The sequence below is a fragment of the Onychomys torridus genome, chromosome 3 (genome assembly GCF_903995425.1).
Source record: "Onychomys torridus chromosome 3, mOncTor1.1, whole genome shotgun sequence".
In the NCBI taxonomy this organism is placed as follows: domain Eukaryota; kingdom Metazoa; phylum Chordata; class Mammalia; order Rodentia; family Cricetidae; genus Onychomys; species Onychomys torridus.
In genome coordinates, this window is record NC_050445.1 from 73,426,123 (window position 1) to 73,439,352 (window position 13,230).

Sequence of the window (13,230 nt, forward strand, 5' to 3'; positions counted from 1 at the left end):
TTAAATAGTGGCTTTATAAGTTTGCATGTCTACCAGCAGTAGATGAGTGTTCCAATTTCCCCACATCATCACCAACATCTGCTACCATTTACTTTATTAATCTTAGCAATTCTTACTGGGATAAGAGTAAATTCAGAGTAGTTTTATTTGCATTTATCAGAAAGCAATGGATTTTTTAAAAGTAGCTCTTATCCATTTGTATTTCAATATTTGATGATGCTCTGTTTAGTTCTATACCACATTTTTAGTTTGTGTTAATTTACTTTCTTTGTGTTTAGTATTTTAATTTTTTGTATGTTCTAAATATTAACTCTCTCATCAGTTGTATAATTGCAAAGATTAATTAATTAATTAATTGCATATACTGATGGAATAATGTGTCCTTTACTACGGAATGAGCATTTTTTGTAGGTCTCCTATTCAATAGTGTTGAGATTTCTAGAAATTCTCCATTTTTATCTTTCTTTGTTATTTGACACACAATCTGAGGCAGCCCAGGCCAGCCTCAAAGTTACCATGCAGCCAAGGATAGCCTTGTACTTGCGATCTTCCTGCCTTTGTCTCCCAACTGTTACAATTATGGATATCCAATATCAGTAATATGTCTTAACAAATTGTCAGCTACCTTTTGTTTTGGAAAAATCTCATATATTAAGAAAATCAACACTTTTGTACTTTGAAGGTTTTTTTGCTTCAATAGAACTTTTCAATGCTCTATGGGAGATCAAATATATATATATAAAATAAACATCCATACAATTTTTACTTGTGAATATATAAAGACATTTGTCCTGTGGCATGAGAAATTTCTATAAGCAAGAGACATATTGATTTTATTGTAGTAAAACTGAACAGTTTTAGGGTAAATTATATTTTATATAATAGCCACAACATGTTTTTACATTAAAAGTATGATTTATTCTATTACAGATGAAGAATCTGAGTTTTAGAAAAGCTTAGGGTCTTGCCTGAAGTCCAAAGCTAGCAAAAGGCATAGCCAGGAATAACACTCACTTTATCCAATTTCAGCATCCTTGGACCTATTTCTACAAGTAGTGGGTATGGACTTTACACTACAAGTATGTGTATGTAAATAACGTTATATATTGCTCTCTACAAAAAGCAGACAGATATTCCATGACCACACCTCACTGGAGTGAAAAGAATACTTTATGGATTTGCAGTGCTGTAGAATCCTGTAAGAACAGAGACCATTTGTATAAGAGACATTCAGAAATATAAGTAGCAGTACGCTTAGAGGAAAGATATTTTGTCAGTGGGAGGAATGATTAATTTAATACTTATTTTTGGAGTTAAACAAGAAGAAAGCAAGTTCTGAGCATATTATCTGACACCATGGCCAAGGGTCTCCTCTTAAACCCTGACAGACATCCTTAACCTCTGTTCCTTTGGAGCCTAATCTTTGCTTTGTAAATCAAATACTACATGACATTGGACATTTACCTCCTCTACCTTGACATTGCCTCATTAACTTGAGCATATGATCCGAGACAGTATGTCTTTCGTATTTTGAAAAGGATGGCTTCTCTATGTTGGTAGAGATAATAAAATATCTATGAGTAAAAGAAACAATAGCATTTCTACCATTTTCCCACCACTTTTCCCAGTATTTCCTCCAACTTTTAACAAATATCCTTACTTCCTGATTTTATAGTATTTTATTTGATTTTACAGTGTATAGAAATACTCTCCCAAATATACATTTTCCTCTAGTTTCTAATTTTAATAAAAATACATGAAATCAAACTATTACTTATAAATCCTTCTATGTCTTTATTAGTCTAAGTTAATATTTTTCATATTGTATATTTGGTATTAAAGTGTATAAGTAAGGTGATTTACATAACCATAATTAAATAATAATGTAGTATTACTTTCATATCACATCAAGAATTTAGTCAATATGAGTAACAACTTGTTTTAAATATGCATATTCTTTGAGTAATCATATAAACAGAATTAAAAGAAAAATAACCTGTTATTTCTTTTTCTGCATTAAAATGCATTATATAAATTTTATAGTTATTATCCTGATAAAGCTGTAAGCTTAAATATTCATATTAAAATTGACTTTGGGGGACTAGTGGTTCAGAGATAAGATATGACCACAAAAATTTGAATCTGATTATTTGCCAAGCTGGGCTTGGTGCCTGGATCACCAACATTCCTGCTATAGCTGCACAATTCTCAGAAAAGCCATAAATTATTGCACAGTATAATTTTAGGATGAAGCTGATACAAAATAGCAAATCAATGAAAAGCAAAAGCCATACAGGTAATTCATGGTCACTATAATGAAACTACAGAATGCCTCTGTTTTCCATCCTTTAGTACTTTTCTCTGTGATCCAAAGTGGGTTCTATGAGTTACAATTTGAAACCCTGCCATTAGCTCCATCAGAAATATTAAATGTTAAAGCAATGCTTATTGACCATAAAATGAATATCATTTGCTATTATAAGTTAGAAAATACTTTTTTGTGACTAGTAGAAAAATTGCCGATGCCACTATTTTATTTTAGCCTATAGACAAGTTAATGTGCTACTGGAAAAAAAAGCATACATATTCTGACCTAATTAATACCCAGGTCAGCCATGTATGTAGAGCACCAGAAATGCTCCTGAGTGTACTCAACTGTCACATATATTTAACATGATACATCCTGACAGGGGGGTTCATAGCTGCAAATGACCTACTTACCAGGCTTATGTTGTTGTGCATGCCTGTTACACCTATGCTAACTTGGAACATAAACATAAATCTGTATGTAGTTAAAAGTTTGTTCTGGGTACTTGACCTCCCCAAGGAGATGACCTGTGTGTTCAAACAAACAAATGGGTTTGTCTTCTCTTGATGCCACCAACAGGCAAACTCTGCCTAAAGCACAGTGGTTCCCCAGTGGAGTGGTAAGGATGATTTCATGGGCCTTACTAGATAATTAAGTCTTATAAAACTACAGAAGAAGCATGTAAGTTGCACAGAGAACAGAGTAGGGAATTGACTGCTGTGGCTAAGTACTTTGGAATTGATTGTGTAGACAGAAAATAAGATAGAAATCATCTAGAAACGTAATCAAATTGTTATTTTTTTTCTTTCCAGGAAGAAAACGAGTCATTTTATATAAACCTAAATTTTGTTTCCCTAAGAGTCATTTGCACAGATCTTACTTGGCATACCTTACAAAATTAAAAAGTCACATTACTCCTTCCCTAATAAATCCTGTTCTTTGGCCTTCGTTGGTACCTCTTCACTTGCAGCATGTTCACAGCTACAAAACAAACAAACCAGCAAACAAACAAACCCCCAGAACCCATCCAACTGAGTAGCTATTTGGCTAGTATTAGCTCTTTCAACCCATTTACAGCATTTTGTCATCTCTAAAGTTTAGACAAATAGTACTCTTTGTTGTGTGTGAATACTCAACTTCCTTTTTTGACTTATTGACATGTTAAGACACTTCTTCTAGAAATAAACACAACCTCTTTTGTTTTACTCTGCAGGACAACATTTTTAAACTGCAGGACTCACATTTTGAAAATGGTCGTGGGAAGAGTCCTTATGACCCCAAACTGCTGACGGCCTCTCTTCTAATAGGTATGTAGCCAATGATCAAATACATGGTGAATCTGCTGTAACCAATGTCAAGGTGGTCTGTTCCTTTCACACATCAAGATTTGTCATTCTTATTCATACAATTTCAAGAGGAGAGCATCTGCTGTGCTGTTCACAAATAATTTTTATAGGAAATAAAAACATCACTAATTGTTGATTGTGTTTGTCCTACTCAAACTGATTCATGTTCAAGGAAATAGTTTAGTTATATCTTGACAATAGTTGGCTCAATCATTATACATTCTTTGTTGAACTTTAATTTTTGCTTTTGTAAGTATGACTTCATTTTTATTTGATGAAAAAAATTAAGTGAAAATTTTGTGATATGATTAAGAAAGAATGGCATTCAGTATATCATGAAAGTTGCTCTTCAAGACACCACTGTTTCAACATTTGGACAACTTCTTCAGCACCATCAAGCCAAGTAGTAGTACAGTTAGCAGAGACTCCCTTGATGTATTTTGTTTGACTCACTGGAGTATCTTGCCATATAAGCCAGCCTAAGGAAAATATTCTGTCATCATATTTTCTGGCTTTAGCATCTTTGCGTAAACACTAGCATGATGGTTTAAGAGACTTTATCCTTTACTTTCACCTCTTCTCTCTCTCTCTCTCTCTCTCTCTCTCTCTCTCTCTCTCTCTCTCTCTCTCTTTCTTCCTTGTTTGTCTCTGCTGCAGAGAATTGGAGAATACTTACAGTGCAAAAGATCAAAGCAAGGGGATGGAATTAGGAGTGTTAGTCTGTGGGGAAAGGTGAAGAACTTTTAGTCTTATACCCGTCAGAAAACTGGACTTAACTAAATCTAAGCTACAAGTATGGAACCATAAATGTGTTCTTCACTCCAAGCTCCCTCCACTTCTTTCTTTCTTTAAGAGTTTCCATTCTCTATGCCTTTTTTAGTTAAATGTATCAACAACCCTATACACATTACATTTGTATACTTTTTTCTTTTTCATAATATGTTGGAATGAAAAATAATGAGTTTTCCAACATCAAAGTTAGGAACTTTTAAAGGTAAATTAGTGCTTAGCTCATTTTGCATAAGTTTAATAATGTTTTCCATTTTTTCTCCTGTAAAAATACTTTTTTACTGAAGAAAATTAAACTCTAGTCATAGACACAGAGCTATATATCCATTACTGTCCAGTGTTTACTTTATCACTAATCTTTGCTCTACTTAGAATAAAACATTGCAATATAAATTACCTCTTCTATAACTTTTCAATCTAGACAATTTTAGCCCATTTGGTCCTTTTATAGAGCATTTTAAAAAAGACTTTTTAAACCTGAAGGAAAGCTGCATACTTAGCAAAAGTATAATTTTCCTATTCATGGGCAACCTAGTGTTTACATGTGCATGCCTTCCTCATGCATACATGCTGAAATTTGAAAACTGTCTTAAATAATGATGAGAAATCATGCCTTGCTCTAACTTGTAACCTGTATTTATTTTAATTGCACACTAAAAAGGAGAAATATTACTCAAAAAGCAGTCTGTAAAAGTGTGCCTTAAGCTGCATTAGCTTGTGGTATGTTCCTCTGAAGGGATTTGCTTATTTATTTTATTATTCCACTGAGAAAGGCTGATGACAGTCAGTATTACATAGCTCATATGGTATGCAACCACACAAAGTCCATGAAGGAAAAGAAACTCCCAAGTTTGGGTTTCTATTAGGATTTCTTTGAAAAAGATGTATAGGTTGATGAAAAGGAGAAAAGAATGAGTGAAGTTCAGCAAGAGGATATGTGGCTGAGAAGGAACAAGAGACTTTTCAGAATACAAGCTTTCCTTGCAAGTCCAGACCTAACACACTCACCACAGCAGATGTGGCCATCACTTTCAGAGCAGTGAAGTACTTACTAATAAAGCCAAAGAAATTAGTTCTGAATCAGTTAAAACAAGATGCAGAAATAACAACAGCTCCTCCCAGATTTGCCAAAAACCCCTAAACTCTCCACAATGACATTCTAAAAGGTTTAAATATTGCTTTATCTAGCGTGTTGGGGTACATCAGAGAGCCAGCACCACAGTTGTGTGTGGAGGTCAGAGGACAATGTTAGGGACTGCTTCTCTCCTTCCCCTCTGTGAGTCCTGGGGAGTGAACTCTAGTGGACACACAGGGCGGCAAGTGGCTTTACCCACCAACCCATCATTGCAGCCCATGCAACACCATTTTAACTCAAGAGCTGTAAATTTCTTTGTTGTAGTTGTTTGCTCTGGCAGAATATTACAAATTCTCCCTCTCATAGTACATAAAATCCTCTTTATTGGCTTTTTGGACATTTTCTCTTATACTGCTTTAACATGAATGTTCACTGTTTTCATAGGTTTTTTTAACATAAATATTTTCTACATTAACCAAACTTATTAAGAAATTTTTTTATTCATTTTATATACCAACCACAGATTCCCCTGTCTTCCATCCTCCTGCTCCCACCCGCAGTATTTCTCCCCAACCCATTCTCCATTCCCTCCTCTGAAAAGGCAAGGCATCCCTTGGGGAGTCAGCAGAGCCTGATACACTCAGCTGAGGCAGGTCCAAGCCCCTCCCTCCCACATCAAGACTGTGCAAGGCATCCTTCCATAGGGAATAGGCTCCAAAAATCCAGTTCATGCACCAGGGATAGTTCCTGATTCTACTGCCAAAGCACCCCTTAATGAATAGAACTAGAAAATACCATCCTGAGTGAGGTAACCCAGCCTCAGGACAAACATGGTATGTGCTCACTCCTAAGTAGACACTAGATGTAAAGCAAAGGATAACCAGACTGCAACCCACAACTCCAGAGAAGCTAGGACCCTAAGAAGGATGCATGGATCGCCCTAGAAAGGGGAAATAGATGAGATCTCCTGAGTAAACTGGAGTAAGTGGGGTAATGGAGGGATGAGAACATAAGGGAATGAGAAGACCAAGCTTTACCAAACTTTTGAATGTATAGTACTAGCCACCTCAGAAATGCAGAGAGGGAGATGTATATGTAAGAAAGCAGCCACATGAGCATTCTAGCCTCTCACATAACTGAGGAGTCCTCATTTCAGCACATGAAAGAGAAAGGCTGAGGCCACTCCCTTCTCCAAATCTAGGTTTCACTCAAGACATCTGTGAACTGTCTCAGCAGGAGGTACTTGTAGTACTTGCAAGCCAGTATGAAGCCATTCCAACCAAATGTTAAATGCAACAGGAAATGTTAAAAAGCAACAGACAGCTCAAAGTTTAGTTCACACAAACTATGAAAGTTTAGCATAACCTCTTTGCAAAATGCCATGGGTTGTTAAATGTTGACTATAAACAATTCAATTTTTTTCTTTGCCAAATGCTACCAAAAGTAGATACCAAAAGTACCCAAATCCAATGACATTCTCTAAATTTTTCAAGCCACCATAATAAAGTTGATTTGTTAATCTTTTAAAATAATAAAAGTATTGCAGAGTTTATTTTAAAATATCTCAGTTCTTCCACCTGCATGTATTTTGCAACTTTGTTTAAAATATCCTTATTAAAGATAGCATTTGCTCCCCTGCTCAGCACAAATACCAGGTGTGAACACAGCACAAGAATAAAACCCAGTACTTTCCACACTAATTAAATAGTAACTCACATTCTTGTGATATAAAGGAATAGCCAACTTGAGAGCAATTTTATTTTCTTATTGAGATCTTTTCCAGGCACTGCAGCACTAATAATTTAGAAATATTCCATCAAAAAGGGACATTACTGAGATCTATTTCAAAAGACTGAGGTTTTTCACTCAGGTGTATATCTTCAAACAGGAACTTGGCCCTGCTTCAACTAAGAACATATTTTGGCATTAAAAAATGTTCTCAATGGGTACTAGAACAGACAAGGTATTCCCTAAAATAATTAGATATAGCTTAGGATATTATTTGAACCTCTCTGAGCTTCAGTTCCCTAATATATAAATTAGTATGCTATGCGAATTCCACTAGCTTCTTGGGAGAATTAAATAATGCAATGTAATAGAGTGCTACAATTAGAGTGTATGTGTATTTCTGGAATTTAAGTGAAACTCGTCATGATAGCTGTCTATGAGGAACCTTGGAAGCATGGTAGGTGCCTTATAAATTTTATGTTTTTAGTTTTGTGCCATGTGAACACATCACTGCAGAAAAGCATCAGATTTAAGAGAACAGCACAGGGAACAAAGCCTGCCTGTAGGTGTTGCTACATAGACAGTGGCCAGTAGGGAAGAGTGGTGTCAAGCTTTCTCTGTGTCCTACAGCTGCACAATGGGTCTCATTCCTGCAGTGTGGCTTGGGGGTGGAAAGCAGAGGGAGAGATAAACTTCTCTTCTTCTGTTTCTTATTACTCACTACTCTGAGTAGAATTTACTTAAGGTGTTAACAACTTAATAGTCTCTTCTTTAGGTTTATTTGATATCTGCTCACATTCATGTCACACTCCTCACCTGTGCCAGAAATGCTGCATTTTCATTAGGAAATTTATTTTTCTTTCTTCAGTTTCTTCTCACCACACCCTTCTTAGGAATTGTAATCTAAGACATTAGCTGATCTAAGCCACATTGTTCCTTCGTTTTGAGCTGTGAACAGAAATTCTAGAGTATGTGTGAACTTTTGTTTTTAATACTTGCTTCTTGGGGAACTCAGCTATGGTGAATGTGGAGGTCACAAAGCTGTTTTCATTCATGCCTGTAAATTATACTTCCCTTAGACATAGTTTCAAAGGTTCCAGTTAAGACAGAATGGATGTGTACTCAAATAGTCATCTTGGTCTTTGGTACATTCTAGGCAGTTTAGTTATATCTGTCAGCACTGTGTAATCACCATCTAATGTATTATTTTGAGCCATCAACCTTCCTCTGTGCTATTTCTTTGTATACATACTTCAAGATCTTGCTGCTTAGACCAAGTGTGTATAACCTTGCATATGTTACTGAACCATCAACTTAGCAAAAGTGGACACATTTCATGTTTTCTTTCACTAGTGGCTCATTGTACATAGAGAACTCGAGTATGTATCAATAGTATTGCCACTCAAAACAGAAAAAAAATTATATATATATATATATATCACCTCATGTTTTCAATAATATGTATCAAAAAGTACATATTAACACTATGTTCAAGAATTAACATTTATTTGATGACTTCATAAATGACCTAGAAATGAGAAAACTATAATTAGTAGAATTCTGTTGTCACTATTATTCTTACCTGTTTCCCAAATAAACTCATCAAGCTATTGCACATTATGTACAGTCAATAATACCTATATAATTTTAGAAAACCACAAACTATGACATACCTTTAGTACTTTCTGGTAATGTTCAAATGTAATAACAGGCACAGACAAGGGGCTGGTGCTATATTTTGCTTAACAAAAATAAGCAATAAAGTAATAGGACATTTCATTTCGCCAACTAGACTATCAGTCAAAATAAGAAAGGTGTTATGTCACATTTTCTATATAACAATCATCTATGGTAAGAATCCTCATAGAAATCTCAGCAGGGAATTATATCTAAGGCTGAAAGCAAGAAACAGCTACTGACAATGAGCATGGACAAGAAGAGATCTTGCCCTGTGATGCCTCCTAATTACCTGATATCATCCATCTCAAAAAAACTAACTCTGGCTTTTGCAAAAAGTAGTATTTGGGTGAAAGGTGATTTCCCTCAGCTGCAGGCAACTGATAACTAAAGCTCAGGCTCTCGTTTGTTCAGAAGCTGATTTTTAAATTTAATTTTCTTCTAAGTAAAAAATTGAACTCTCCTGCTTTGTCCAAACCATCGTCCCCATGTTGTGAAAATAGAAAGAAAATAAGTCTCTGCTTTGGACTCTTTCTCTGATGCTGAATTTTTTCATTCTTGAATAACAGTGAGCAAGAAAAATAATATAACCCAGATAACATGTAAGAGAACCAAATACCTTCCTATAGCCAGAGACATTTGTTGTTACCAGCTTCTCAACTCTCTTCTGAGTCTTCATATGTGACAGAAGCAGTAACTCCATATTTCATTTACTTAAGAGCCAACTGGCAAAATGATGCTCACTGCATTATATTCTTCATCATCTCTCATGCAGGAACCTGTTGGGTGTGATCAACTGACATTACATTGTTCAGATTATCTCTTTGTAATTGTATTTTCACCGGTCATGATTTTCATCACATAACATGCTTCCTCAGCAGCAAAGTTCAGAAAATATTTTATACTTCGGAAATGTCAAGACAAAGAGAGCATGTCATCCCCTCAAAGGGTTTTTGCAGGGCCACTTCTAGAAGTTTCCACACACAAATTTGATTTTGCTTGGAAGCTTAAACTTTACTTGCTGGGCCATCCCTCCAACCTGTCACACACAATTTCAACCACCACACTCTTGTTCTCACTGATCACAAACATATATGTGATATGTTTTTACCAATACCTTGTTAAAGTTATTAATTTTGATGAAAATATTAAAAAGCTTGAATATAGATGAATTATAAGATATTGATAAGTATTTAAATAGTCCAAAAACCTTCAAGGTGAATGAGTACTTTCTTCATAATAGTGTTGGATTTCTGTCTCTTAAATATTAGTCATAGTTTATGAGAATAAGCTATATTTGCAGTTAGCACTTCGTTGAATAAAGAATGAACAAGATACTTTGGAATTCCAAAGATGCCATATGTAGGATGATTTGTGAGTACTCTTAATAGTACTGTTAGTTTAATTAGTAATTTGTAATAAATTATTGTCTAACTAATAATGTGTTCATCTTGAGTTATAGCAATATAAAGAAAATAATTAATTTTAAGTTCATTTATTAAGAAAAAAGATAGGCAGTTTTAAAGTGATTTTTTTCCTCTGCCTAGTCTCCAATGTTCTAGAGATCCTTCAAAGTCCATGAAACACTTCAGTAAACTAGACATGGTGACTCACACTTTTAATCCTAGCCATCTGGAGGCAGAGGAGCTGTGAGTTCAAGGCCAGCCTGGTCTGCAGGACTTCTAGGCCAGCCAGGTTTCATAGTAACACCTGTCTCTAAAAAAAAAAAAAAAAAAAAAAACCAACCAAACAACACACAAAACTTCAGAAAGGCAAAGTTCTAGTGAAATGGTTGATTTGATTTGGGTTAGAAGATATCTAGTTTATTACAAAGCATACATGAGTGAAAACTGAATATATAACTAAAGAATAACATGTAAGTAATGATATTAATGAAATATGCCCCAAGTTCTTATACCTAAATACCCACAGATGATTTTACATTTATACCTATTACAATATAGAAATATATGGGGAATGAACAATGAACAATATACAAGTATTTAACTTGTTTTTCTATGCTCTTTACTTTGTGACTATTTTCAAGTTAATGATTATGAGAACATTAACTCTTCCTAATAATCAAAAAATATTATTAATGATTTTAAATGCTTGTGTGTTATTTGTAGAAACGTATCACTTTGGCTGTTTTGCTTGGTAAATACAGCAATTAACTCTAAGCAATTTAGTGGTTATATGTTATCTAGAAGAAGGAATCTGAGGTGCTTTCTGTCTCAATGACAGGAGACATAAATTTTACAGAGTTCATTTAATTGAAAGGTGGTATGATTTAGCATAATAGCCTTAGAATTAAACAAGTCTGGAATTGAACCTTCACCCCAGCTTCCCTAACAATTAAGTTGAACAACCTTGACCTTCCTGAATGTACAACAGAGGCAATGTTATTTTTCTCTTGGGGATGTTGACAGACTTGAATGAGATCATTAGAAGCATCAAAGCAGAAGTGGGTGCCTGACAAGCACAGAATGGTATTCAGTTCGTGGAAGTTCTCATCTTGTCCTTTTATTCCTGTCTGTGCCTTTTCCTTTTTACCTCCTAGTAATGATGCTTCTACTATTATACTATCACTGAGGGTCCATACAGTTTGAGGAGAAAAGCATCAATAGTTCAATAGTCGTGGAATCAGCAACTCAGTGGGTTCAAACCAGGAGTTCCAGTTTTGCTTACTCTTCAAAAGTAGTTTGTTAAATCTGAAGGCCTGCTGTGGATGTAGGTCTGGACTTTATAGTACCTTAAACTAGTTTGAAACATGTTCCATACTGGAAGCTTTAAAAATAAAATGTCAGCTTGGGATATGGCTGAGTGGATAAAGGAATAGTCGGGCAAAAGTGAAGCCACAGAATGGTGGTGCTGAGGCTGCAGGGAATGCCTTCAGTCCCAGCTCGAAGTGGGCGGAGTTGGGAGAACTAGGGAGAGCTAGCTAGCTAAACTCTCCTGAACTGAAACTGCAAACTCAGCAAGACCCTGCCTCAGTAAGAGCAGAGTGAAGAGCCACCGAGTCGACCATCTGAGGTCAACTTTGGGACTACACACTTAAACAAGTGTGTACCTACACACAGGCATATACACCAATGTACATGTAAAAATTAAATTTAAAAAAGCAAGAAAAAATTTCAAGGAAAATTAATTTTTACAGTAAAATCTCATTTATAGGATCCTATTGGAAAATAGTTCATCAAACATTTAGTTACCGTTAAAATAAGTTATAAACATGACTAAATACCTCATCCTGAAAAATAAGGTTATTTGAGCAGCAAGAGGCTTGCCCATGTAAAAACAAACTATGTCATGAATGTAGTTTTCACTCTTGCATTTTTTAAATTTCATCAATGAGGAAAATGATAAGACTTGATGTTTAGCTTTATTCACTGAATCAGACTTTATTCTTTTTTTTTTTAACCATCTTTTTACTGAATGAGTACACATGGATAATCATTTGATATAAGACCCTCCTTTGATATAAGACACATGGATGAAATACTAATAGCTTTGCATGATGATGAAAATAACATTAGTTGTAACGTGAAAATTATATTGTTGCTGTTTGATTTTCTTGCCTCCCTTGAGTTAAATAATATGTGCTCCGTTTCCTTCTGTCTCAATGTAGATGGTGAGCTGTACTCTGGAACCGCCGCTGATTTCATGGGCCGAGACTTTGCTATCTTCCGAACGCTGGGGCACCACCACCCCATCAGGACCGAGCAGCATGACTCCCGTTGGCTCAACGGTAGGTTGGATGTGCGGGAACACAGGGCGGAACACATCACCGATCGTCACTGGAAAGATTTCCCTTTATGGGGACATACCGATATTCTAGATTCAGTCGGCTGGTAAGATAATGGTGATGACCTCACCACTGTGGGTGTGAGAAAATTGGGAAAAGACAAAAGAAGATTAAAAACTGAGGAAATACTTGTTTTGTGCCAAATGTGAGGTTTCTCAGTAGTCAGCTATGGGAAGAAAGGATCAGGCCTGAAGCTACGGAAGGGAGGCAATGGAAAAAGACACACCTCTTCTAGGGACCCCCCAGCGAATCTGGGGGATTAGTTGTTCTCCAGATCTCAGGTCACTGCTTTGAGAGCATCATCCTAAGCCTTGACATCCAAAATTGTTTTCTCCTGTTAAGTACATTACATTTTAGTGCTTTCAAAATTTCAAACGACTCTTACATCTCTCAAACAAACAAAAATCAACCACTGCTTCACTTTATAGGCAAGGGAATGCAGACTACATATACCTAATGCAATGCAGTTTTGTCTCACTCCACATGTCAAGCACTCGTCCAA

The 13,230-nt window shown here is 35.6% G+C and overlaps 1 protein-coding gene across 1 annotated transcript in view; it reads left to right on the forward strand.

Annotated features, from left to right (window-relative positions):
- Sema3a (semaphorin 3A) overlaps positions 1 to 13,230 on the forward strand; it is a 199,318-nt gene that overhangs the window by 112,561 nt on the left and 73,527 nt on the right. The window contains exons 5-6 of the mRNA XM_036180344.1: positions 3,522 to 3,615; positions 12,552 to 12,671. Of these exons, the coding sequence (XP_036036237.1) occupies positions 3,522 to 3,615; positions 12,552 to 12,671 (214 nt within the window). The remainder of the gene's footprint in view (positions 1 to 3,521; positions 3,616 to 12,551; positions 12,672 to 13,230) is intronic.